Source organism: Lissotriton vulgaris, chromosome 6 (assembly GCF_964263255.1).
Source record: "Lissotriton vulgaris chromosome 6, aLisVul1.2, whole genome shotgun sequence".
NCBI lineage: Eukaryota > Metazoa > Chordata > Amphibia > Caudata > Salamandridae > Lissotriton > Lissotriton vulgaris.
In genome coordinates this window covers 998,457,666-998,484,044 of record NC_141694.1, presented here as the reverse complement: position 1 = coordinate 998,484,044, position 26,379 = coordinate 998,457,666, and the positions used below count along the sequence as shown (strand labels likewise).

General features: G+C 45.1%; 1 protein-coding gene across 1 annotated transcript in view; it reads right to left on the bottom strand.

Moving 5' to 3' along the window:
• ARG1 (arginase 1) overlaps positions 1 to 26,379 on the bottom strand; it is a 305,104-nt gene that overhangs the window by 12,652 nt on the left and 266,073 nt on the right. Inside the window, exon 7 of the mRNA XM_086927039.1 lies at positions 22,954 to 23,090. Within this exon, the coding sequence (XP_086783165.1) occupies positions 22,954 to 23,090 (137 nt within the window). The remainder of the gene's footprint in view (positions 1 to 22,953; positions 23,091 to 26,379) is intronic.

The window sequence follows — 26,379 nt, the reverse complement described above, 5'->3', positions numbered from 1 at the left end:
TTGTGTGGTTATCCTTTCATTTGATTAATTCAGGAGGTGATATTCTGGTAAAAAAGCTGATTTATATTCCTTCAAGATTAAGCCTGGTGTGGCTAGTGTCAGTCAGTCAGTATAGCTTTATTCGATTTTGGTTTAAAATCATAAAAGCGTACAGGTAAAATCAGTTATAAATAAAAACATACATACAATGACACATAATATTTGAGGTTAAAAAGCTTTTGCCCAACCCGTGGGGATAAATATCTTGATTATAGCGTTCTTTTCACAGGTTGAGCTTAGATCGAACAGTAATTAGTAAGGGTTCCAGTACTTGGGACTGTAGAACGGTGATTCCTGTCTGGTATAGGAGGGAAAGCTACGGCCGCTCGGTACATGGAGTCCTCTGCCTATTATCATGTTGCAGTCTACCTTTAGGCTAGATGTGGGGATGCATGGCATTCTAGGGTAAAAATCATGCAGATCCCAGACGGAGATTGGGCCGTTACCCACTCGGGGTGCACAGGTACGCAGGTATGGGACGATGTTTCTCTGCCTAAATCTAACGAGCACTAGGTCACCATCAATGTCTTTTGGGAGGGAACCCAGCCAACACACCCTTCTAACACTCACTATTGTACCCTCAAGGTTACGTGGCAAGGGTCTATTTTTTGCCAACCAAAATTTGACCTTATTCAGCAAATCATGCTGTCTCTCTGTTTTCCCAGGTGTAAGTAATGGTACTCCCGCGAGGACAGATACAAAAGGAGCTGCCTCTGGAGGGAGTTGGATAGGGATAGCTTTTTAATACTGTGCTCTAGGAGCAGTAATCGGTGGCAAAAGAGGTTGTAATAAAGTTTTACGGGCTAATGGGGCTGGTGCGTTAGGGACTATTGATTGGATTGGAGCCCTTTTGTCTTGCCTAACTGGCTTGGGGTCATTGGAAGTAGTAGGTAGGTCGGAACAGTTAGGTCTTATGAAGCATTTATTGGCTAGAAAGTTCGATTTGATGGTTTCCTCCATTCCAGTCAGCCTGTCCCCTAGTATATTTATTTTTTCTATTAGTGGTGATATAATAGAGCTGACCAGTTGTTCAATAAGGGATAATAAATCCTGCTGTGGAGGAGAAGCTGGAATGGATAATGTCTCAGCAGCCTCAGGAGTAGTGGGAGAATTGGTGACTGGAACTGTGGGGCTTGAGCACAATTTTTGGAATTTTGATTTATTCCCAATGTGATTAATCCCACTACGTTTCCTTTTAACAGATGAAAGTTGGGGGGAAACTATCCTTTGCGTGTTTTCAATATTGGGTGTTTTGGTTGATGGGAAGGGTTGCAGGGGGCTAACAATATCATGTGACACACAGGGGCTATCAGCAGGAAGCGGCGATTCCACTAAGGCATGTTTGGTTTTACACAGGGTGTTTAAATCATCTAACCATGCAAGAGCGTGCTCTGCGACTACTGTTTGTGTGGGCTGGGGAGATACACCTTTATCGACTTCTCTAGCAATGGACAAATTTGAGCTGGTTGTATTATCCCCCTTGCGAGTAATGGCGTGATTTTGGGTGTAACTGAATGGTTTTCAGCAAAAAATACGCTTTGGAAGAGAATATGTCCTTGGAGAAAGGCAAAGTCAAGAATCGGAGAACCAAGAGGAAGCAAAAGTCTTTCTTTACCTCCTCATAACCAAGAGCCAAAGGGGGTGGCCCCGCCCCGTCCTACTCAGTCCTCTGAGGGCCACAGAGGGCCCGCCCTTGTCCCGGGCTTCTCCCGCGCGCTCTTCTGCGCGCTCCCTGGCCCAATGGTCAAACTTAAAGTGTCGTTGGGGGGCGGTGCCTGAGCCCTGCTGCAGGTGTGGGCTCAGGGTGACTCCTGGGAGGTGTAGTCCCTGGGGCATTAAATGCACGTGGCCCTTGCGCAGCGTCCCGGGCCCCTCGGGAAATGAGAACACACGATCCGTGCAAGATGACAGAGAGGAGGGAGAGCCAGGAGAAGTGCTCCCTCCCGCAGCAAACAACCCACTTGCTATCCTCGGCGCTGCAGCACCCTGCTAGTGCACAGGGCAGAATACTCCGCACTCAGGGGCATATCAGCAAGGGCCTGCGATAATTATCGCTCAGCACTTTTAGCGCGAGGATAATTATCACAGGCTAATGTTGGATTCTATCACGAAGATAGCGTGCTATCAGCAACGCATATCTCCCAAGCAATAGGAATACATGCGTTAGCTGGAAAACAGTGTGATTATCGCTGGACAACCAGCAATAATCACACTGCGACCAGCGATACCTTGCTGATAGGGCAGGGTGGTGTTAGCCATGTAATCCACCTCCCATTGGATTACATGGCTAAGTCAGATTACAAGCAGGCGTAAGAAAAGTAGCGATAACTGTGGTTAGCGTTACTTTTCTTATCACTCTGCTTGTTTGCGTCCAGCTTGATAATTGGATAAATGTCGGTTAGTGTCATTTCTCCAGTTATTTTGGCACGACCGCACACTTTGCATTTCATTAGAGATGCAAAGCTTGGCGTTGTTGTAAGGGGCGCTAAATCAGCAAAAAACGCGATAGTGTGTCTTTGCTGATGAGGCGATGAAATTATCGCCACTTTTCGCCCGAAAACGGACGCAAAAGTGGCGATAATTTCATAGTGCCGCCTTGCTGATATGCCCCTCAGTCTCTTAACTGTCAGAGCTCTCTCCGCCTTATTGCCGCTTCCAGTCCGGACTCTGCCCGCACTGACCATCACCTCTAGTGTGCTGGTAAGTGACCTTGTGATAGCTTCGCGAGAAGAGAGAGCACCGACCTCAAAGTATGCAAATACTGTGAGAGCGCACTGTTCCCACTCTGTCATATATCCGGGCAGGTCTGTTAGAAACACCCACTTTATCCCAAAAGATCAATGTCATACGATTGTTCCCAACCAGAGAGCTCGCCCCATATAATATATAATTTATGTAGTCTTCTTCTGACAGCTTGACTATCCTATAGATTCATCAAGCATCCATTTTGCTATTCCTTATTAGCTTTGGAATCAGAGGAGTAAACACCTCTTGCTCAATGCGACTGGCTGCTAAGTTTGTCTTTTCACCTTTTCTGGAGTGTTTGCATTAGGGACTCTTTTACATCAGAAAGGTACATTGACTCATTAAACTTGTCACTTTCAATCCTTTATAAAGAGTTCCATGATCAAACAGAGGAACAAGACCAAAGGCTATGTTACTGTGTTCCTTCATTAGGTAATGGAGCTCCAAGTTGACTTGCAACATCCTTATAATTTATGGCAGGGGGTACATCATTCCTTATAATACATGGTTACACCGTCACCTTCCCACAAATCACTTACATCCGTGGTGCATAGCTCTTTCATATGAAAGAGGGAGCATGTTTGCAAACATGAAGATTAAAAATAGAATCTCTAGTGCAAAATTAAACACATGAAAAAAGCTATTATATATTTGCTGCAAAAATATATTAAAATTAGTTTAATACAAATAAAGGTGTAGTAGCTTGGAATATGTAGAAACATAGAGGAAAAGTCAAACTTTTTTTATAATTAACTAAGGAGTGCAAAAAAGAAACATGTTGCATGATTATCTCCTTTCTACTAGTCACTTTACAGCTCGGACACCAGAGCAGAAGAAAGAAAAGCAGATTTTGTTTTCATACTTTAAACAGCTGCTTTAATTATGTTGCATGACCTTCCTTGCCTTTCCTCTCAACTGCTGGCTCTGGCAGTAGGCCTTTTTATGTCAGAACTCACCTATAATAAGTTATTACAGCTGAGCGGCTACATCATGTCTTATAATAAGCAACTAGGTGAGTCACAAGTCACCTATTATGAAGGAATTAGAGACAGGTTGTATAGAGGGATTGCAGAATCCCATGTATTATAATTATAATGTAAAGTTGTATAAAACCTTATACTATACCAATATATTATTGGTTTTGTCAATGCTTGCTTGTTTATTGTGTGAAAAAGTGTAAACATGGCTAACTCATTTCTAATTCTCCTCACTGATAACCATCTATGATGCAGCTGCCTTTCAAATTCCACTTGAATTCCCAACTCATTTCTCCTCCTAACTCTTCTTCAATTCTATGTTTCCAAGTCCCAAGTACTGGAATTCTCTTACTGTCTTTGTTTATGCTCCTACTATTCCCAGTTTTCTTGACAGTTTTCTCTCTAGCTTTCCATGATAACATTCTTCTTTCATATCTGCCTGCTGTATTCATCCCAAAAAGTGTAACTAGGGTCTGATTTTGTACTTTTTGATATGCTAGCCTCAGACGTCTGCCGACAATGCTTTATATTTAAAATTAAAGAAGTTAGTTCTTGCCAACGCAATATTGCTATCACAATAGGTTTACGTATTAGAAGTTAATATCAGAATTTCAAATCCAGCTACTAAAAATATGAAAACAGTAAATTAAACAACAAAGTGATATTATATTTGTCCTTAAAATTTGCAAAGGTCTCTAGTCCATTTTCAAAAGTAGCACAGAAACCGTCTCCAGCAAGTGAAGGCTCTCTTTCAAAGGAATTCTAGAAAACCTCCTGCAGGACGGTTACTTTCTTTGTTCATGGCAAATCTAGCCTTACATTGCACATTTCTGTATTTATATGTGAATGTATGTATGTGGCATTTCTATTAGCACAGACCAAGCTTAAAGACAGCAGAGCTCTGTACCATGCCAAATGCAAGCACAAAGTAAAAAAGTGATAGGAGAGGCAGCTAGTTTGTGGATGTTTAGTGTATTGTGATATGGTGTTCTTTAAAGAGGCGCATCCTAGACTGTTTCCTAAATTGCAGCAATGTTCGGGTGATCCTGATGGATATGTGTTGCTGTTTAAGATCTTGGGTGCATAGATGGAAAAGCCCCCTGCCTTGTTTTTTTACTTTTACATTTCCTAATCTGCAGTCAGATGACTTTCTGGCTGCAGGTGTGCCAAGGGTCACCAGAGATGATGAGCTTGTCTGCAAGCTAAGTGAGTGTGTTAGTCATAATAGCTTTGAAAGTGATTTTTTTTTCCAAGTGTCCTCAGAAAACCTGTGATGGCTACCAAAAGTGGAATTTCTACTCATCAAAACATTGCCATAATTGTGTAATTATGCTTTTCAAGTATTGCTACATTCTTATTTCACATTTGAAACATTTATAATAAAACTTTCTTAAAGTTCTGCATTGTACCTGAAAATATGCTGTAACTTGTTGTTTTCTGCCTGGGACACTTTATAACTATATATTTCTGCTGTGTATGGTGTTTTGCACGTGTAGAGTGAGAAATAAAAAAGATACATTTGTCCCAATATGTAATAGTCCCTGTGGGCGGTTTGCATACTATAATGCCTGCCAAGTGCACACCTAATTTAGTCCATAAGATTAAAATAAGTAACTATAAGGCCAATTGTAAGTTTGGACAGAAAGGGGCTCTTAAGCAGACCTTTACAACCATTGCAGGGTTGGAAGTGCTGATCACATTTTGGAACATTTCACAGGAGAGCGATTCAATGGTGAATGTGTCAGTTGAAGACGTATGCAGCTTTGCTAGTTTACTGCAGCTGAGATCGGCTCAAGGTGAATGAGTTCACATGTAGAGGGTCATCTGGCAGATTTAGGCCAGCTCCTTGTTCATGACTGGGTGGCTAGCTAGCTTCTCTAGTAAACACTGCTTGTAATTGGCTGACCTCCTGTGTATTATTGTGTTTGCCTGCCCAGAGGAGCATATGATTTCACCATCCATAACCCCTTTGCTGCTAGGCCTTTTTCCCCCTGTGCTAAGCCTTTTTTTGGCTATTTGGGGTAGTTTGCGCTAAGGCCCCTGTACTTTTTTGACCACATAAGGTATCCACTCCAAATTTGCGTCTTTTTTGTCCAACATCATGGGGATTCTAAAGGTACCCAGGGTTTGTGGATTCTCCTGGAGGGGACCCAGAAATTAGCCAAAATACAGCTACATTTTATTTATTTTTGGGAAAAAGTGCTGCAAATGAAAGCGTCTGTTTTTTCCCCTGCAAATGGTATCAACAAAGGCTTTGTGGGGCTGAAATCACAATTTTCCCAGCTTTTAGGGACAAGCAGACTTTTGTCAGATAAACATAGCCTATTTTTGCAATTTTTCGTGCTTTCAACCTTCTTCCAGTTAAAGGTAGAAATGGGTATGAAAGCAATAATGGACCCTGGAAAGCTATACATTTTAGAAATGTAGACAGAATTCTGAATTCAGCAAGGGGTCATTTGTGTAGATCCTTCAAGGTTTCTTAATAGAAACTAAGAGTTGGATATAGGAAAAATTGAAAATTAGTAGAAAAAAACAGCCATTTGTGCCACAGTTTTCACCTGTAACTTCTTCTAAATATGACAGCTGTATAAAATCAATATACTGTATTATCCACTGGACCTTTCTGGTTGTGGGGATATATAGAACTTGAAGGTTCATCAAGAACCAGACGAACTCAGAGCCAATAACTGAGCAGCATCTTGCAATAGTTTTTTATTATGTCCCGGGTACATGGCAATTAATTTCGGAAAATATATACATGGAAAAATCGGTATGGAAGACATCTATGGATTTCTGAAATTGGAACAAAATAAAGAGTTTAGAAACAGTAGATATTTGTGCATTTCCAAAACTGTAAGTACCCATACTAGCATTAGAAATATAGGACATGTTTCAAAGTGACTTCTTTTTTACACATTGTCTTTCATTTGGAAGGCAGAAATGCATCGAAAGTCAATAGGTAATACAGTTGCTCTACACTTCTGTGTTACCCTAAGTCTCCTGATAAAAATTGTACCTAGTGCCCGTAACATGAAACGGCTCAACATGCAACGTGGACACACTTTATTTTTACAATGAAAACTGACCCTTATTTTTGCAAAGTGCCTAGCTGTAGATTTTGACCCTAACTGTGTCAACACCTAAGGAAACCTAAAAAACCTACACATTTTTTAAAACTAGACACGCAGGGGAATCCAGGATGTCATGACTTGACTGGCTCTCACCAGGTTCTGTTACCCAGAATCCCTTGCAAACCTCAACATTTGTAAAAAAAACACATTTTCCTCACATTTCTGTGGTAGAAACTTCTGGAATTTACGTGGATCCACAAAATTCCACCCACCCCGCGTTTCCCAAAGTCTTCTGAGAAAAATGGTACCTCACTTGTGTGGGTAGGCCTAGTGCCCGCGACAGGAAATTGCCCAAAACGCAACGTAGACACACCATATTTTCACAGTAAAAACTGACACTTTTTTTGCAAAGTGCCTAGCTATAGATTTTGAACCCTAGCTCTGCCGGCACCTAGGGAAACCTAGCAACCCTATACATTTTTGAAAACTAGACACCCAGGGGAATCGAGGATAGGGTGACTTACCAGGTTCTGTTACCCAGAATCCCTTGCACCCTCAAAATTTGACCAAAAAAGCATTTTCCTCACATTTCCGTGGTGGAAAATTCTGGAATCTGTGTGAATTCTCAAAATTCCACCTACCCTGCCTGCCCAAAGTCTTCCAAGAAAAATGGTACTTAACTTGTGTGGGTGGGTCAAGTACCCGCGACAGGCAAGTGCCCAAAACCAATTGATGCTGCATCAAAATTACCTCTCACAAAACAACCTGGTTTTACAAGTGGGATCCCATGAGTTTTTGGCCCCAGGCTCTGCGGCCATCTAGGGAAACCTACCAAACCCAATCATTTCTGAAAACTAGACATCTGAGGGAGTCCAGCAAGGTATGACATGTGTCGGTCCCCAAACATTTCCCTAACCAGAATCCCCTGCAAACCTCAAATTTAGCTAAAAAATCACCCTTTCCCCACATTACTGTGTGGGAAAGTTCTGGATTCCGCATGGATCCACAAATTTCCTTCTACACAGCATTAGCATACACCCAGGTCTCCCGATAAAAATGGTACCTTTCTTGTGTGGGTGGATCAAGTACCCGGGACAGGCAAGGGCCCAAACATATTGCAGAGACATCAAAATTATCTATCACAAAACAACCTGGTTTTGCAAGGGAGGTCACCTGGGTTTTTGACCGCATGCTTGGCGGCCATCTAGGGAAACCCACCAAACCCACAAATTTCTGAAAACTAGACACCCAGGGGAGTCCATCAAGGTATGGCTTTTGTGGGTTCCCCAACATTTCCGTGCCCAGAATCCCCTGGAAACCTCAAATTTTGTTGAAATTTTTTTTTTTTTCTCACATTTCTGTGTGGGAAAGTTGTAGGATCACCGGCCGGACACAAATTTCCTCCCACCTAGCATTCCCCAGGTCTCCGGATAAAATTGTACCTCACTTGTGTGGGTAGGCATAGTGGCTGCAACAGGAAATGGCCCAAATCGAACTGTGGAGACTTCAAAATTACCTATAACAAAACTACCTGGTTCTGGGGGGGCACCTTGGGTTTTAGCCCCGGGCATCTGGGGAAACCTACTAAACCCACACATTTCTGAAAACTAGACACCCTGGGGATTCCAATGAGGTATGGCTTTTGTGGATCCCACAATGTTTCCCTACCTAGAATCCCCTGCAAACCTCAAATGTAGCTGGAAAAAAAGTCCACATATTTTTCTGTTGAATCACCGTGGCGGCACAAATGTCCTACCCTAATGCGTTCTCCTTAGTGTCCCAAGTAAAATGATACCTCACTTGTGTGGGTGTCCAATGCAGAATTGGCTAAAAGCTGATTTTAAAAATGTAGCGCTTAGAATTCTCTGTGCTATACCCTTATTCCCTATGTGTTGGGCTCTTCCAAGTCACAGGCCCCTGCCCCACCCACACAAGTGAGGTATCACTTTACTCAGGAGACTGAGGGGAATACTGTGTGGTAGGACATATGTTTGATTCCACCCAAAAATATTGGATAATGTGTTGTTTTTCAGCTAAATTTGAGGTTTGCAGGGCATTCTGGGTTGGAAAACATTGAGGGATCCACGCAAGCCACACCTCGCTGGTCTCTCCCGTATGCCTAGTTTTCAGAAATGTGTGGGTTTGGTAGTTTCCCAAGATGGCTGCCAAACTCAGGGCTAAAAACCCAGAAGACCCCCTTTGCAAAAACAGGTTGTTTTGTGATAGATAATTTTGATGTCTCCTCAATACGTTTTGGACACTTGCCTGGCGCGGGTAATTGCCCTACCCACGCGAGTGAGGTATAATTTTTATCGGGAAACACGTTGGAATGCTGAGTGGTAGAAATTTGTGGATCCATGTAGATTACAGAACTTTCCCACACAGAAATGTGGGAAAAAAGTGATTTCTTCATCTAAATTTGAGGTTTGCAGGGGATTCTGGGTAGGAAAACTTTAAGGGACCAGCGCAAGCCATACCTTCTTGGACCCCTAAGTTGTCTATTTTTCAGAAATGTGTAGGTTTGGTAGGTTTCCCAAGTTGGCCACTGAGCCCAAGTGACTCCCCTTGCAAAACCAGGTTGTTTTGTGATAGGTCATTTGTGAGTGAGGTACCATTTTTATCGGGAGACCTAGGGGAGCGCTTGGTGGTAGGAAATTTGTGAATCCACGTAAATTCCAGAACTTCCCCACACAGAAGTTTGAGAAAAAAGTAATCTTTTTCATCAAAATTAGAGGTTTGAAGGATCTTCTGGGTAGGAAAACGTTAGGGGACCCACGCGAGCCATACGTCTCTGGACTCCCCTAGGTTTCCAGTTTTCAGAAATGTATGGGTTCGGTAGGTTTCTCTAGATGGCTGCCGAGCCCGGTACCAAAAACTCAGATGCCCCCTATGTATCTGAAAATGACCTGGTTTTGCAAGCGGGGTCATATGAGTTTTTGGTCCCGGGCTTGGTGCCCATCAATACAGAAACCTACCAAACTCACACATTTCTGAAAACTAGAGACCCTGGGGAGTCTAGAAAGATATGGCTTGCGTGGATCCCTCAACGTGCCCCTATCCAGGATCCCCTGCAAATCTCAAATTTAGCTGAAAAAGCACCTTTTTCTCAAATTTCTGTGTGGGAAAGTTCTGGAATCTACGTGGATCCACAAATTTCCTACCACCCAGCGTTCCCCTAAGTCTCCTGATAAAAATGGTACCTCACGCGCGTGGGGGGTCAAGTACCTGCAACAGGCAGGGGCCCAAAACATATTGAGGAGACATCAAAATTACCTATCACAAAACAACCCGGTTTTGCAAGGGTGGGTCAGGTGTTTGGCCCCGGGCTTGGAGGCCTTCTTGGGAAACTACCAAACCCACACATTTCTGAGAACTAGATACCTGGAGAAGTCTAGCGAGGTATGGCTTGTGTGGATCCCCCAACGTTTTCCTACCCAGAATGGCCTGCAAACCGCAAAGTCAGCTGAAAAAATAACTTTATTCTCAAATTTCTGTGTGGAAAAGTTCTGGAATCTACGTGGATGCACAAATTTCCTACCACCCAGCGTTCCCCCAGGTCTCCAGATAGAAGTTATACCTTACTCGCGTGGGTGGGTCAAGTACCCACGTCAGGCAAGGGCCCAAAACGTAGTGAGGAGACATCAAAATTACCTATCACAAAACAACCTGGTTTTGCAAGAGAGGATCACGCGGGTTTTTGGACCAGGGCCACACATTTCTGAAAACTGACACCTGGGGGAGTCGAGCGAGGTATGGCTTGCATGGATCTCCAACGTTTTTCTAACCAGAATGCTCTGCAACCCTCAAATTTAGCTGAAAAAAACATTTTTTTCTCAAATTTCTGTGTGGGAAAGTTCTGGAATCTACGTGGATCCACAAATTTCCTACCACCCAGTGTTTCCCCAGGTCTACCGATAAAAATGATACCTCACTCGCGTGGGTGGGTCAAGTACCCGCGACAGGCAAGGGCCCAAAACGTATTGAGGAGACATCAAAATTACCTAGCACAAAACAACCTGCTTTTGCAAGGAGGGTCACCTGGGTTTTTGGCCCCGGGCTCGGCGGCCATCTTGAGAAACAACCAAACCCACACATCTCTGAAAACTAGACATCCGGGGGAGTCCAGTGAGGTGTCTCATGCGTGAATTCCCCAACATTTTCCTACCCAGAATGCCCAGCAAACCTCAAATTTAGCTGAAAAAAAAACACATTTTCCACATATTTTTGGGTGGAATCACTGTGCCGGCAGAAATGTCCTTCCCACACCGTTCCCCTCAGTCTCCAGAGTTAAATGATACCTCACTTCTGTGGGTGGGGCAAGGGCCTGTGACTGGGAAGAGCCCAAAACATAGGGGAAAAGCATATAGCACCGAGAAGTCTAAGTGCTATATTTTTTTCAAAATATGTTTTTAGCCAATTCTGCATTGGACACCCACACAAGTGAGGTATCATTTTACTCTGGACATTAAAGAGAACGCTGAGGGGTAGGACATTTGTGCCGCCACCGTGATTCCACTCAAAAATATGTGGAACATTTGGGTTTTTCAGATAAATTTCAATCAATCAATCAATCATAGCATTTATAAAGCGCACTACATACCCATGAGGGTCTCAATACGCTAGGGGAAGCTGCTACTATTTGAAGAGCCAGTTCTTGAGAAGTCTCCTGAAGGTTAGAAGGTCTTTGGTCTGCCGCAGGTGGATGGGGAGGGTGTTCCATGTCTTGGCGGCGAGGTGGGAGAATGATGTGTCACCGGCGGTCACTCTTCGGATGCGGGGGACGGTGGCGAGGGTTCGCTCTGTGGAGCGGATCTAGCGGGTGGGGGTGTAGAGGCTGAGTTGGCTGTTTAGGTATGCTGGTCCGGTGTTGTGGAGTGTCTTGTGTGCGTAGGTGAGGAGTTTGAAGATTATCCTCTTGTTGATAGGGAGCCAGGGCAGGTCTCTGAGGTGGGGTGTGATGTGACTGCGGCAAGGGATGTCGAGGATCAGGCGTGCAGAGGCGTTCTGGATGCGTTGGAGCCGTTTCAGGAGTTTGGCCAGGCTCCTGCGTAGAGTGTGTTTCCATAGTCCAGTCCACTGCTGACGAGGGCCTGGGTGACCGTCCTTCTTGTTTCGGTGGGGATCCACTTGAAGATCCTGCGAAGTATGCGGAGGGTGTTGAAGCAGGAGGTAGAGACAGCGTTGACCTGATTCGTCATGGAGAGGGTGGTTGTCGAGGATGACCCCTAGGTTGTGTGCGTGGTTGATGGGTGTAAGGGGTACTCCTAGTGAAGTTGGCCACCAGGAGTCATCCCAGGCCGAGTGGGTGGATCCGAGGATGAGGACCTCTGTCTTGTCCGAGTTCAGCTTCAGTCGGCTGTTTCTCATCAGATCGGCGACGGCCGTCATTCCTGCGTGGAGGTTTGTTTTGGCGGTCTTTGGTGAGGGAGAGAATCAGCTGGGTTTCATCGGCGTAGGAGATGTGTTGAGGTTGTGCCTTCGTGCGACTTGGGCGAGCGGTGCCATGTAGACATTGAACAACGTTGGGCTGAGCCTTGGGGTACGCCTCAGATGATCCCGGTGGCTTCTGAGCGGAAGGGGGGAAGTGGACGGTCTGCGCTCTGCCGGAGAGGAAGGAGGTGGTCCAGTCCAGGGCCTTCTCTTGGATTCCGGTGTCGAAGAGGTGTGTTCGTAGTGTGCGGTGGCAGACCGTGTCGAAGGCGGCTGACAGGTCCAGGAGGATGAGGGCCATGATTTCTCCGTTGTCAAGCATGGTCCTGATGTCATCGGTGGCAGCGATGAGGGCAGTCTAGGTTTGCACCGGATTCTGTATAGGGAAACGTTGTGGGATCCACGCAAGCCATACCTCATTGGACTCCCCAGGGTGTCTAAGTTTCAGAAATGTGTGGGTTTGGTAGGTTTCCCTAGAAGCCGGCGAGCCTGGGCCAAAACCCCAGGTGCCTCCCCCAAAACAAGGTAGTTTTGTTATTGGTAATTTTGAAGTCTACACAGTACGATTTTGGCCATTTTCTGTTGCAGCCACTATGTCTACCCACACAAGTGAGGTACCATTTTTATCGGGAGAGATGGGGGAACACTGGGTGGTTGGAAATTTGTGTCAGCACAGGTGACCCTACAACTGTTCCACCCAAAAAGGTGAGATAAAAATTGATTTTTTTCAACAAAATTTGAGGTTTTCAGGATACTCTGGGTGGGGAAATTTTGGGGGACCCACGCAAGCCATACCTTGCTGGACTCCCCCGGGTGTCTAGGTTTCCCTAGATGGCCACCGAGCCCAGGGCCAAAAACCCAGGTGACCCCCCTTGCAAAACCAGGGTGTTTTGTGATAGGTCATTTTGATGTCTCCTCAATATGTTTTGGGCCCTTGCCTGTCGCGGGTACTTGACCCACCCACACAAGCGAGGTACCATTTTTATTGGGAGACCTGTGGGAATGCTGTGTTGAAGGAAATTTGTGTATCCACGCAGATTCCAGAACTTTACCACACAGAAATTTGAGCAAAGAGGATTATTTCAGCTAAATTTGAGGTTTGCAAGGGATTCTGTGTAGAGAAATGTTGGGGGACACATGCAAGCCATGCCTTGCTTGACTCCTCTGTGTGTCTAGTTTCCAGAAATGTGTGGGTTTGGTAGGTTTCCCTAGATGGCCGCCAAGCCCAGGGCCAAAAACTCATGGGACCCCCCCCCCCCCTTTGCAAAACCAGGTTGTTTTGTGATAGGTAATTTTGATGTAGCCTCAATAGGTTTTGGGCCCTTGCCTGTCACGGGTGCTTGACCCGCCCACACAAGTGAGGTACCATTTTTCTCTGAAGACTTTGGGGAATGGGGGGTGGGTGTAATTGTGTGGATCCACGCAGATTCCAGAACTTTCCACCACAGAAATGTGAGGAAAATGTGTTTTTTTGACAAATGTTGAGATTTGCAAGAGATTCTGGGTAACAGAGCCTGGTGAGAGCCAGACAAGTCACCCCATCCTGGATTCCCCTGGGTGTATAGTTTTCATACATGTATAGGTTTTCTAGGTTTCTTTAGGTGCCGGGAGAGCTAGGATTCAAAATCTACAGCTAGGCATTTAGCAAAATAGGGTCCGTTTTCACTGTGAAAATATGGTGTGTCCACGTTGCGATTTGAGCCATTTCCTGTCACGGGTACTAGGCCTACCCACACAAGTGAGGTACCATTTTTCTCAGAAGACTTTGGGAAATGTGGGGCGGGTTCAATTTTGTGGCTCCACACAGATCCCAAAACTTTCCATCACAGAAATGTGTATTTTTTTAACTAAGTTTGAGGTTTGCAAGGGATTCCTGCTAACAAAATCTGGTGAGAGGTACACAAGTCACCCCATCCTGGATTCTCTATGGTGTTTAGTTTTCAAAACTTTACATGTTTGCTAGGTTTCCCTGTGTGCCAGCTGCGCTAGGGCCCAAAATCCACAGGTATGCATATTGCTAAAAAAAGTCTGTGCCTAGTGGGCCTTTCTTAATCGGAAGGGGGTTTGCCCCGATATTCCCCCAATGGGGCAGAAGAACTGTGGCTACCTTTTGGGGGGGGGGGGCATTCTGGTCATCCCCCACCCCCATGCATAAAAATAGCCAGCGTAATTGCTGGTGCCTATTGGGCTTTCTGCCCCCCCCCGGGGGCAGATCAGGGGCCTGGTTTCTAGTGGGCGTTCTGCCCCTTCCGGGGGGGGGGGGCAGATTGGGGGTACTGCCCCATGTGCCCCCCAGGGAGGCAGAAAGAGTTAGACTTTTGGGAGGGGTGGGGGGCATTGGAATGCCCATTTTGGGCAGCCCCCACCCTAATTACAATTGCCCAAAATAAATCCCTGGCGCCTAGTGGGCTTTTTGCCCCCCAGATGATGCTGATTGTCATTTCAGGGAAACCAGGGGGGCCTCTGGAGCTTGGGAAGCTCTTCCCCCAGCTTAGAGGCTGTTGGGGTGTAAAAGGGATTTCCTGTGCCATGGCGTCGGCCGCACTGGAGCCGTCCAATGCGCATGAGCACTTATGCGTCGGACTGCTCCCGCGCATCCGACGCATGCAAGGGGTTAAGTTCAATGGCTTTTATCCTTAAATAACAGCAGGTGTGTTTCAGTAAAAAAACAGGTCTCTCCTCTATGATGCCTCGTCAATGTTCTGTTTTCAAAGTCTTGTTTAGAATTCTTGAGTTGGTTTGAGGCAGACACATACTGAAAATCTGCAGAGAATCAGTTTTGAGTGCTTACAAAGGCTCTCTCCCTCTTTGCTGAACTACATTTTCCAGCAGTGCATTGGTATCTCTCCAACTCTGGCAAACATTCACAGGTGTAGCAGTATCTGATTCATATTATAGCCTTATACCCTGCTGTAGCGGGTTATACTGGCCATGAAAGGCCCACTCCACCATTGGAGGTCTGAGCAAAAGGAAAAGCCAATAGCTTGATCTTTAAAAACTGAAAGACAGTGGTTTTGCCAATGCTTGTTTTTTTAATGTTGCCCATGAAGGCGGCCACTTTGCATCTTCAGACACTGCTTTGTTGGAGTGCCATTCACATTTTGGATTCACCCAAAGTACAGGGAACAAGGAAATGAAAGACTAATGCTTAGCAATCGGAAAATGCATAGAGCACACATAGCAGGTAATGGTTAAGCCAGACAAAACCGCCGCTGACTGGAGCACAAGCAAGGCACAGATGCAGCTGGAGCACTCATCATGGATTCTGATGGGGTTGAACCCCACTGGATATGAATGTGAATGCCCTCTTTTAAGATTGTGCCACAAGAATATATCAACTAGGCAGCCATCCTATATGTGGTGATCATTCTCACAACGCAAAGGGGTTTGCCTGTTGCGCCCTTTGATTCCATTTTTCTATGTCTTTATTTCTTCTCTTTCTTTTCCCAACCTCCTTCACCTCTGACTTTAACAAGCATACTCTTAACATAGCCGGGAATATGGCCAAATCCCATTGGTCATTTTGAAAGGTAGACGGTCGAGTCATTTCTGCAATGACTAGGCGGTTACGGGAGTATTTAGGTAGTACCCGAGGAGAGACGCGTTAATATGCGGTCTCCGGGGGAGTGAATAGGTGATTATCCTTGAGGTGCACCCTGATGAAGTAAGTCCATTGACTCTTTCCTTTACAGCTGACTTTCCGGACCATGAATAGCGGACTCTGAGTCATCTGGAGGTATCGGGCAACTCCCCAGTTTCCCCCGTTTTTTCTAACAGGATATGCTGACATAAAATCCTTGTTACTATTACTATTGCAGAGTGTGGCTACTAGCCCCTCCACCCCTCCAGAGCATGGGGCTCATTTTAGCCTTAACAAACGTATGTAACTTTATATGTACATATGTGTTCATATTAGGTGTTGTGTGTCACGTGGTGTCTTTGTCACTTTTGTTTCATTTTAAAATAGCACTTAACCACTTTCTGCACCTGAGACACGTGCTAAAGGTTTTCCTCCGGCATTGCACCATGGAAACACGAGGTAGTGGATAAACTACACGCACTGTAGAGGAGCATTTTAATAAGAATAGAACGCGCCTGCATTAAATACCTGCCAGATTACCTGGTAGGCCAGTGTTGCTCTAATAGTTTTCTGTTTTATTTCCTACAGATACTACCTACCATTGTGTAAATGTATGTATTTAACCACTAGTGCGCACGCAATAGGTGTGGCACTTTTCCACTTCATTTTCTTCAGTTACCTTATTTATAGGTTACTTAGGAATGGTACGCACAAGGCTGGCCCCGGTGTGGTCCTGAGGAGGAGCTTTAGGGGAGGCTCGAAACATGTCGACCAATACTAGGGACACCTGACTCACCAGAGTTATGTTGTTTTCCCCAGTATTAACACCTGTTTTTAAACATACCAACTAGGAGCAGGAATAAAGTCTTAGCCCACTAGTTAGGTATTTTTAACCCATTTTCTTTCCCACTCCACATCACTGCACTGCACATTTTTCCAAAAAAGTGCTCCTATGTAATTTCACAAGTCGCAGCATGCCTTAATCCGCAGCGGATTGAGAGGACCCCTATGATGAAGCATGCCACCAAGGGGAAACCCTGATGGGTGAGGGGACGCTAGAAAGAAAAATTCTTTTTTCTGGAACCTAACTGATACCTCTACCTTCCCCTATTTTTGATTGAGTTTAGCACAGCAACTTCATTAGCTGTCTCCCCAGATGAGTGTTGTGTGTTGTTCAGACCTCCTCCCTACTCCAGCATCGGGTATGGTGCTACGTGTAGAGGTTTCATTAGAGGTTCTCTCTGGTGTTGAGTGCCCCATACACATGCAGACATATGCTATAATCTCACCCTCTCTTTCCCTCAGACATGCACAAACACATACACACAATTTAACAATGCGTACATTGACAGGAACGCTATAATTCATACAATATCTGTTCTCATGGGTAGAATGAATAGTAAAATATATGAAACAGTATTCTTTTTTTTTTTTTTTTCCGTAATTTTTTATTGAAAAAGAAAATATATTTACATGGAGCATTACATATACAAGGGAGGAAGAAAAGAAAAAGAAGGGAAAGAAAAGAGAAAAACGCCCGGGGGGGGGGGGGGTCCATTTCAGTCTTATTGGCATTAGTCCAAACCGCCAGTCGTTCACGCTCTTCCTTGTCGTTTTGTTCCTCCGTCCCCCCATCTTGCATTGATTGTCACTCTTGATCCCCAGCCCCGACCGTGGGAAGGAAAGAGAGAGAGAGTGGAGCAGCGCAGGATTTTTGGGGGTTTGCACTATCAGGTGGGCTGAGTGCTGGTGACACCTGTAGGGTTGGGTACCTGGCTGTGTTGCCTACGGGGGTTTATGCGAGGACAGGTAGTTGTCCAGGGACTCCCACGTGTTTGACTGTCTATGTGTCTTTGGTGTGTGTTTCGCCGTTATGGTGTCCGCCCCTCTCAGGAATGTGACCCAGTTGAACCATGCTCTAGACGTGGCTTTCCCTGTGTCCTTCCAATTGTTCAATACTGTTTTGACCGCTGCTGTCAACAGCAGGTCGATGAGGTCCCTGTCCTCTTTGGCTATGATTGAAGGGGCCATGAACCCCATTGCTAGGCTATAAAAATCCAGTTGTAGAGGGGCCCCTGTGATGTCGTTTATCAGTGTCTCAATTGTGTTCCAGAACTTCTTAACCTTGGTGCAGTGAAAGAGCAGGTGTGCCATATCCCCCCTTTGTTTGTTGCAGTTCCAGCAGGAATCACTGTCACGGATTCCTATGAAGGCTAGACAGGCGGGGGTCCAGTATGCCTTGTGTATCAGCCAGAATTTGGTCTGGGCTAGAGTCGTCGTTACCTTTTTCCTTGACGTGGACCTCCATAGATCAGCCTTCTCTTCCTCGCTTAGCACCCTTCCCCCTAGTGTTCCCCAGTAGGTCATGACTTTGTTGTTGAGCTTGGTGGATTTGGGGCTCAGGGCTTTGTAGAGGTGTGCTACTTGATGCCCCAGTTTATTAAGGTTAGTGGCGTATTGCAGGATTGACGGTGTCCGTCCGTTCAGGTCTGCCTTCCTTATTGCTACCTTGATCTTCAGGAAGTTGTACAGTTCTATGCTGTCCAGTTTGTGTTCTTCTTTGAGTGTGTCGAAAGTAGTGTGTGCGCCTTGCTTTTGTAGATGGCTTACTGTGGATATGCCGTGCTTGTACCATGAGTGCATGTCCAGTGTTTTGTCTCTGTATTTGATTCTGAGGTTGTGCCATATGGACTCTAGCTGTGTTTTCTTTATGCTAGTCCCTAGTAGCCCATCTATACTTAGGATGGCTGTCTTGGTGTTTCTTAAAATCGGGTTGTGTTTGATTGCAGGGTGTCGGGTGGCGGTAAGCAGAGCAATGGGGTCCATCCCTCTCAGTAGTCCTCTTTCTAGTGTGAGCCAGGCCGGGGTATAGTCTTGTTTGGGGGTGAGCCAGTATAGTTTCTGCCTTGCTATGCATGCTTTTTGAAATGTTTTGAAGTTTGTTATGTTTAGGCCCCCTAGGTCTTTCGTTAGTCTGAGTTTCTGTAGGCTAAGTCTGGGTTTCTTCCCTTTCCATAGAAAGGTGTTGAGCAGTTTGTCCAATTTTTTGTGGAAGTCCTCTGTGTTAGCCAGCGGCAGCATGTTGAGAATGTAGTTCACTATTGGTGTGAGCATCATCTTGACCGTCTCCACCCTCCCCACCATGTGGTGAATTTTGGAGACCATCCCTCTACTCTTTCCTTTATTTTGCGTAGTATGGCTTGTTCGTTCTGATCTAGTGTGGACCTGAGGTCCCTCTCAAAAAGGAGGCCTAGGTATTTGATGGGTTTTTTCTGCCATGTCAGCCCGGATGTGCCTAGTACTGTCCTTGTGTTGTGGACGTTTAAGGGTTTGCACTCTGATTTTTCCCTGTTAAATTTGTATCCCGAGACCTGAGCATATTGTTCTATTGTTTCCATCAGGGCTTTGATTGATTTCTCTGGATTTTCGGTGATTATTAGGACATCGTTCGCATAGGCCGCTAATTTGAAGGTTTCCCCCTCCCCTGGTATTCCTGCTACGTCTGTGTTAGTTCTAATCATGTTTAGCAGTGGTTCTTTTGCTAGAAGGAACAGGGCTGGGGAGAGCGGGCACCCCTGTCGGGTCCCTCGTTCTAGGTAGAGTAGGTCAGATGTCCCACCATTGACTACCACTCGTGCTCTGGGATCGTTGTAAAGGGCTAGAACCATCTTCCTTTAGTTGGGACCGAGCCCAAATTTCTGCATGCACTGATCTAGAAATGGCCAGGATACTCTGTCGAATGCCTTCTCTGCATCTAGGGCTATCATGACTGCTGCATTGCTGCTTTTGGAGGAGTGGTTTATTATTTGGCAAAGCAGCCTTTTGTTGTCGTGGGGCATGCGGTTTTTAAGATAGCCTACTTGTGAACAGTGTATGAGCTTGGGTAAGAGTGCGTTGAGCCTGGATGCGAGGATCTTAGCGTAGATTTTACAATCCACGTTTATAAGTGAGATTGGTCTGTAGTTTTTTGCCTGCTGTGTGTCCTTGCCTTCTTTTGGGATTACTATTATGTTGGCCTCTGGCATTGACGGCGTCATGCGTCCACTCTGGACACAGTTCATGAAGACTTCCGTCATTGTGGGCTTGAGTATGTGGAGGTACTGTTTGTAGAACCCGGCCATGAAGCCATCTGGCCCCGGTGCTTTGTTATCTTTGAGACTGTCTGTGGCCCTCTCTACCTCGTCCCCTGTGATGTTTAAGTCGAGCACTTCTCGCTCATTGTCAGTTAGTGTTGGTGTGGATATTCGTTCTAGGAGTTCCTTGCCTCCGTCCTCTCGTAAGGTGGTGTCCCTCGTGTAGAGTTGTTCGTAGAAGTCTTTGAAGACCTTAAGTATCTCTTTGTTTGCGGTCTGGGATTTGTTATTTCTGTCTTTGATGGCTGCTATTGAGTGTTGTTTCTGTTTTCCCTGGAGATAAGATGCCAGATTTTTCCCTGCTCTGTTTGCTGTACACAGGTTGATGGCTTTGTACTTGTTTATCCAAGTTCCCGCCCTATCACTGAGGATTCTGTTCAGTTCGTATTTCCGTCTGGTTAGGGTCGTGAGGGTGTTCCTGTCCTCTATGTTTGCTATGTGTCCCATCTCTAAGTGTTTGATTTCTTTTTCTAGTTCCGCAATCTTTTTGTTCCTTTCTCTGTTCAGCCTTCCCTTGATGACGAGTATTGTGCCCCTAACAGTGGCTTTTAGGGCGTCCCAGAGTGAGTTCCTGTCTGTTTCGGGGGTGTCGTTAATTGCAAGGTACTCTCTTATTGCTGTCTCTATCTCTGACTTCGCTGTCGTGTTGTTAAGCAGGTTGTCGTCGAAACGCCATCTGCGAGTCGGCTTCTCGTTGTGTTTCCCTGATAGGACTAGGCTGATATGTGAGTGATCTGAAATGCTTCGTGGGCCTATCTCAGTGTGGTCTGTGAGGTGGTTGTGTGTGTCTGATATTAGGATGTGGTCTATTCTGCTGTAGGAGTTGTGTGGGTTCGAGTAAAATGTGTACTCCCTGCCGTCAGGGTTTTGGAGCCGCCACGGGTCCTTGAGATTTAGTTTGGAGCACTTCCCCTGGATATTGCCCTTTTGTGATGTTTGGCTAGGTCTGTGCGGGTGTCTATTAATGGCTGGGTCTAGGACCTGGTTCATGTCCCCTGCTACTACTCGAAGCTCGCCTAGTGGTAATGTGTATAGTTGTTCTCCTACCTTGTCCCAGAAGGACCTGTCGTCAGTGTTAGGGCCATAGATGTTGGCCACATGTATTGCTTCTTCGCCTCTTGTCAAGCTAGTCACTAGCATTCTACCATCTGTATCCGCCTGCACGCTCCCCAGTACTAGCTTTGATTTCTTGCTGATTATTGTTACCACCCCGTTCTTTTTCTTCTGTGCGGGTGATCCTATTACCTCGCCTATCCAGCTGGCTTTGAGACGCCCTATGTCTTCTGCTTCTAGCCTGGTTTCTTGTAGTACATATATGTCGCCTTTGAGCTTCCCCGGGTATTCTAAGACTTTCCTTCTCTTCACCGGGCTGTTAAGACCCTTAACGTTCAGGGACACTATCTTGATATCAGTTGCGAGGTGGGTTTGGTTGTTGTGTGTCATTTGCTGTGTTGTGCATCTGGTGGTGTGTCTGGCCTCGTTCTATGTGCCTCACTGTGCTGGGCTCCCCTACATTTTTCGCCTTCGTGTGATTGGCTGTTCACTATCCTGTGCTGACATCTCCTAGGGAAAGGTGTGGAGGGAAGATAGATAGAAAGATAGAAGAAAAGAAGTAGAGATACCCCATGTATGTGCTCCCCGCTCCCCCCTCCCTCCCCTGTGCCCCCCTCCCCCCCTTACTTGCTTAGTGGGTGTGCGACGACAAAGTTCCTTTGCTCCGCATGGTCCCTGAGGTAGGATGTTATCATGTTGTCAAGCGCCCGAGTTCTCTTTGCGTCCATGGTTCTTGAACGTGTTTGTTCCGTTGTCCCTATGACTGTGCTCGTGCTCTCATTCAGATTTTCCAGCGTTGTCAGGTGATGCGCTTCTTTTGGCCACCCCGGGGCTTTTTGTTTCCATCTCTTCTGTTGGCGGTCCTTGTATATAGCGTCTCCGGTCTTCCGGGTTGTCGAATACCATTGTCCTCCATTTGTCAGTGACCTTAAAGCGTGCTGGGCCGGCGAAACTAAAGCTGATATTTCTTCTACGTAATGTATCTCTTAGGGCTAGAAAGCCCTTCCTCGTTTCTACCGCTGGTTTGGAGTAGTCCTGTGTCAGCACAATCTTGCTACTTGCCCATGTGAGGTTTTGATTCTTCCTGGCAAAGGCGAAAATGGCATCGGTATGGCTCGTTCTTAACGGGTTGCAGCTTATTGGTCTAGGACCTTTCCCCGTCACTGGCTTCCCTGCTGGCACACAATACGCTTTTTGTACTTCGAACTGCCTGTCAAATTTAAGGCCAGTGAGCTTTGGAATCATGTCTTTAAGCATGAGCCACTCCTGCAACCGTGGCTACCGTTGCCCTCTAGAGTGAACTTTTAAAGCCTCTGCATTTGTCACAAATCTTTCTGTGACTGACTCTCAGCCTTCCTGCAAGCACTCATTAAGATCAACTTCCCTTGCAGTCTCTGAGGTCAGGTAATGCAAGTTTGCGGATTATTCCCTGCGCCAGATGAGCTAAGCTACAATAGGAGAAAGATTCTTCATGTTTTGTACATCTAAACCGTGGCACTCCCAACCAGAGAAGGTTAGGATAATAACTTTGCTCAGACCTTTCTTAAATCCTAAAAGAGAATCAGTAATCTCATCATCAATGGAGTAAATTGCATTGTTGCTGCACACTTTATAAACGTATGTTATTTTTTAATGTCATCCTCATTTAACAGAAACAATGCCAGGGCATCTTGAACAGCGGCCCTGTATCGGAACATACAGATGGTGCCTTGTGGCCGCTTCGAGTGCGGGCCAGATATCAGGCTGATAGCAGCATGTGCCGCTTGCATTCCAATCAAAAACATTTTTAATTCCCCTACTGGTATTTTCAAATGAATAAACACCACTTTGCCTTATCTGAGTGTTTATCTATAGAAGCGAAAGAATACATTCTTCCTAATTTCTCATTGGTCATTAGTTTGTTTTTCTTTAATGGACATACATACCTGTTCTGTGAAGTTGTTCGGTGATGTACAATCCCTCCCTGTATGTCAGGCCTCCCTGAACTGGCGTGCCTGTAGCGGGGGCCACACTGGGATCCAGACCATCCACGTCAAAGCTTAGATGGATCGGCCTTGATGTACTTTAGGAAACACCAATGAATAAATACGAGTTAACAATGGTTTGCAAACAAGAAATCAGGACAGATTTCATACATAAAACTCGCTGCAGCATGTCATATATAAAGCACGTGACTCCTGCCTTCTGACAGTCTCCACGAGTACAAAACAAACATGTAAAGAGTTGTTCAGCACTAGCTGTGCTTGAGTTTGTCAGTGATTACTGAAAGACGAGATTAAACAGACTGCTTTGAACTACATTCACCTTGATGCTTTGGGGCGACAGATGCAGGCATGCCAATTGTCTATTCTCTTTATGCAGGTATTATAAATATCATAACATTTGACGATACAATGAAAGAATTTAGGGGCATATTATCAAGGGCGTTTATCTCCGCTTTTTTGGCTTTAAAAGCCAAGAAAGCGGAGATAAAATTATCTCCCTATTACCTAGCTGTCGCTAACACCAGTTAGCGACAGCTAGTAGGAGATAGCGACCATCTTGGGCCCCACTTTGCTTTTCAGTGATATTTATCACTAATGACATGCAAAGTGGGCGTGCCAAGATGTTAGCGACTGAAAACAGTCGCTAACATCACTATCTCCTATTACCAACTTTTGGAGATATTCGCCCTAAGCGCGAATATCTCCAAAAGCTAACACCTGCCCTGAGCAGTTCTTAGCCATGTTATCCAATGGGAGGTGGATAACATGGCTAAGAGCATTAGCTCGGTAATGCATGAATATCGCTGACTTTTCAGCGATATTCATGCATTGCGGCGATTTTTATCGCATTTGCGATAAACCTTGGTAATACCAAGGTTTATTTGCGGTAAAAATCGCCGCAGCTCAGAGGTAAATTTTTGTCTCTAACCAAGCAATAGCGATAATTATCGCTATTGCTTGGTAATATGCCCCTTATTTTTAAAAAGCTACGACTTTAGTAAAGTCTGAGAACACCCTTGTTAGATTAATGTATCCAGGACTTTAAGTGGGATGAAAAAACAGGAGGGTCTCGCAAAGGGGCGTTGCCAATTTAATTAGGGCGTGGTTTAAGAACATGGAAGCTAAAAATCTATGCTAGGCATAGTGTGCCGCCCGACTTGTATTTTGCTGTTTCTGTCGTTACATCCAGATATATGATACAACAAGTCACAGCATACCTACAACAATTCAGTACTATAGGCTTTGTCAAATGGTTGTTAGTTGCATTATATAAATAAGCAGCAACTATGGCTTGTATATAATATTGACAAAGCTTCCACATAAAGCCCTGCTAACACTACGACATTATTGCTGCTCCTGAGTTTCAATAAGAGAAGGGAAATCCAGAGAGAAAATGACTCTTTAAAGGATTTCCCTTCGCCTACAACGCTCACCTGGCATGACGTCATGTCGTAACTTCTCCAGTAGTGAGAAGTGAGCAGTGTGAGCACGCGCACATCGATGTGCCTGCTGTCACTGTAGTCTGGGAAAAAAATGGACCGCCTGCACCAGGGCACAAAACAGAGCCCGGTAGAGACCCGTTTCGAGGCCTCCTTTAACAAGCATTTGCAATGCAATAGGTCTTGCAGTAGGAAAATTTGAGATATTGGTATTGTAAATGACAAATATTTTATTTATGTGTTGGTTTTGAAAATAGCTAAATTAATAGCTTTGTCATTTACAATGCCAATAGTTTTAACTTTCGCAAATGTGACACCTATAGCATTTGTAATGCAATAAGTGTTGTATTTACGTGACTTAGATGTATTGATATTACAAATAACAATGGCTTTCAATTTTTTAAAAAATTTATACTTAAATAAAAGTTATTGTAATTTATAATGGCAATAGCTTAAACTTTTGTAAATAACTTTTGTGAAGATTATGTTCAGTGTATTTTATTGTGACGAAAATCCAAGAACAGAAGTGAAATATTAACATATTTTTTTGACATTTGTAATAAAGCTTAAAACATTGAGAGAACATATTTGAACCAGTTGTTGTTGAATGAATGCACAGATTGATGCTGTGGTGGCGCTGAGTGATGTTGTGGTGGCGATGAATGATGCTGTAGCGTTCAGTGATGCTGTGGTAGCGCATAGTGATGTTGTGGTGCCCCTGAGTGATTCTGTGGTGCCCCTGAGTGATTCTGTGGTGGCGCTGAGTGATGCTGTGGTGATGCGATAGATAGATAGAGTGCAATAGATAGACAGATCGAGGGAGGGCGATAGATAGATAGATGGAGGGCGATAGATAGATGGAGGGCGATAGATAGATAGAGGGCGATAGATAGATAGAGGGCGATAGATAGATAGAGGGCGATAGATAGATAGAGGGCGATAGATAGATAGAGGGCGATAGATAGATAGAGGGCGATAGATAGATAGATAGAGGGTGATAGATAGATAGATAGATAGATAGATAGATAGATAGATAGATAGATAGATAGATAGATAGATAGATAGATAGATAGAGTGAGGGCAAAAGATAGATAGAGTGAAGGCTGTAGGAAGGTGGATATCTGACTATGGTTACCCCCAAACTTTTTGCCTGGTGTTTAGCTGGTTTTTGACATAGTTGGCCTGGGATCCTGCTATTCAGGGCTCCAGGCTAGTTGCTCTCTCCTTAAAATGGACTCCATGTACCCTAGGTGCATACACAATTGGAACTGGTTCACCTTATAGGCCCCTGTAACAGTGTACCATAGGTACCCAGGGCATAGGTGTAGCCAAGGCCTACCAGGGGCTGCAGCATGTATTGTGCAACCCCAGTCCTGGCCTCCATATTTTGACACAACTGGCTGATCACTCAGCTGGGGTAAGTTGGTGTAATCACCTCTTGCTTAGATATAGTATCCCTATATCTAACCTTAACTGGACACATGTTAACCTATAAGCCATTCCTATGGAAGGCCCCTGCAATCCTGGGGGCAGAGTGCGTGGTTTCATGTGAGATGGTGCTCTAGCACGAACTGAGCCTGTCTGCAGCTGTCGGGAACAACTCCCTTAGCTGTTCCGGGATATTGCCATACCATATACTCTTAAGTGCATTATAATCTTCGCGGTTATATGCTAACTTTGGTTTGGCTTTATCAAAACATGTCGAGTAAGGTGTCATACGATTTGGAATACTATCCCCTCGACAGTTCTGTTGACGGGGATAGCATTCCACCCTTCTAGAGGGACACGACATGTACATAGCCTTAACCCCGGTTAAAGTTAACCAGAGCCTCAGCATCACAAAATGGATGCTGCCACCACAGACACAAGTTTGACCTCCTGCTGCTGGGAGTCCTTCCAGCGAGGGAGGCTTGGACAAAGGGTTTCC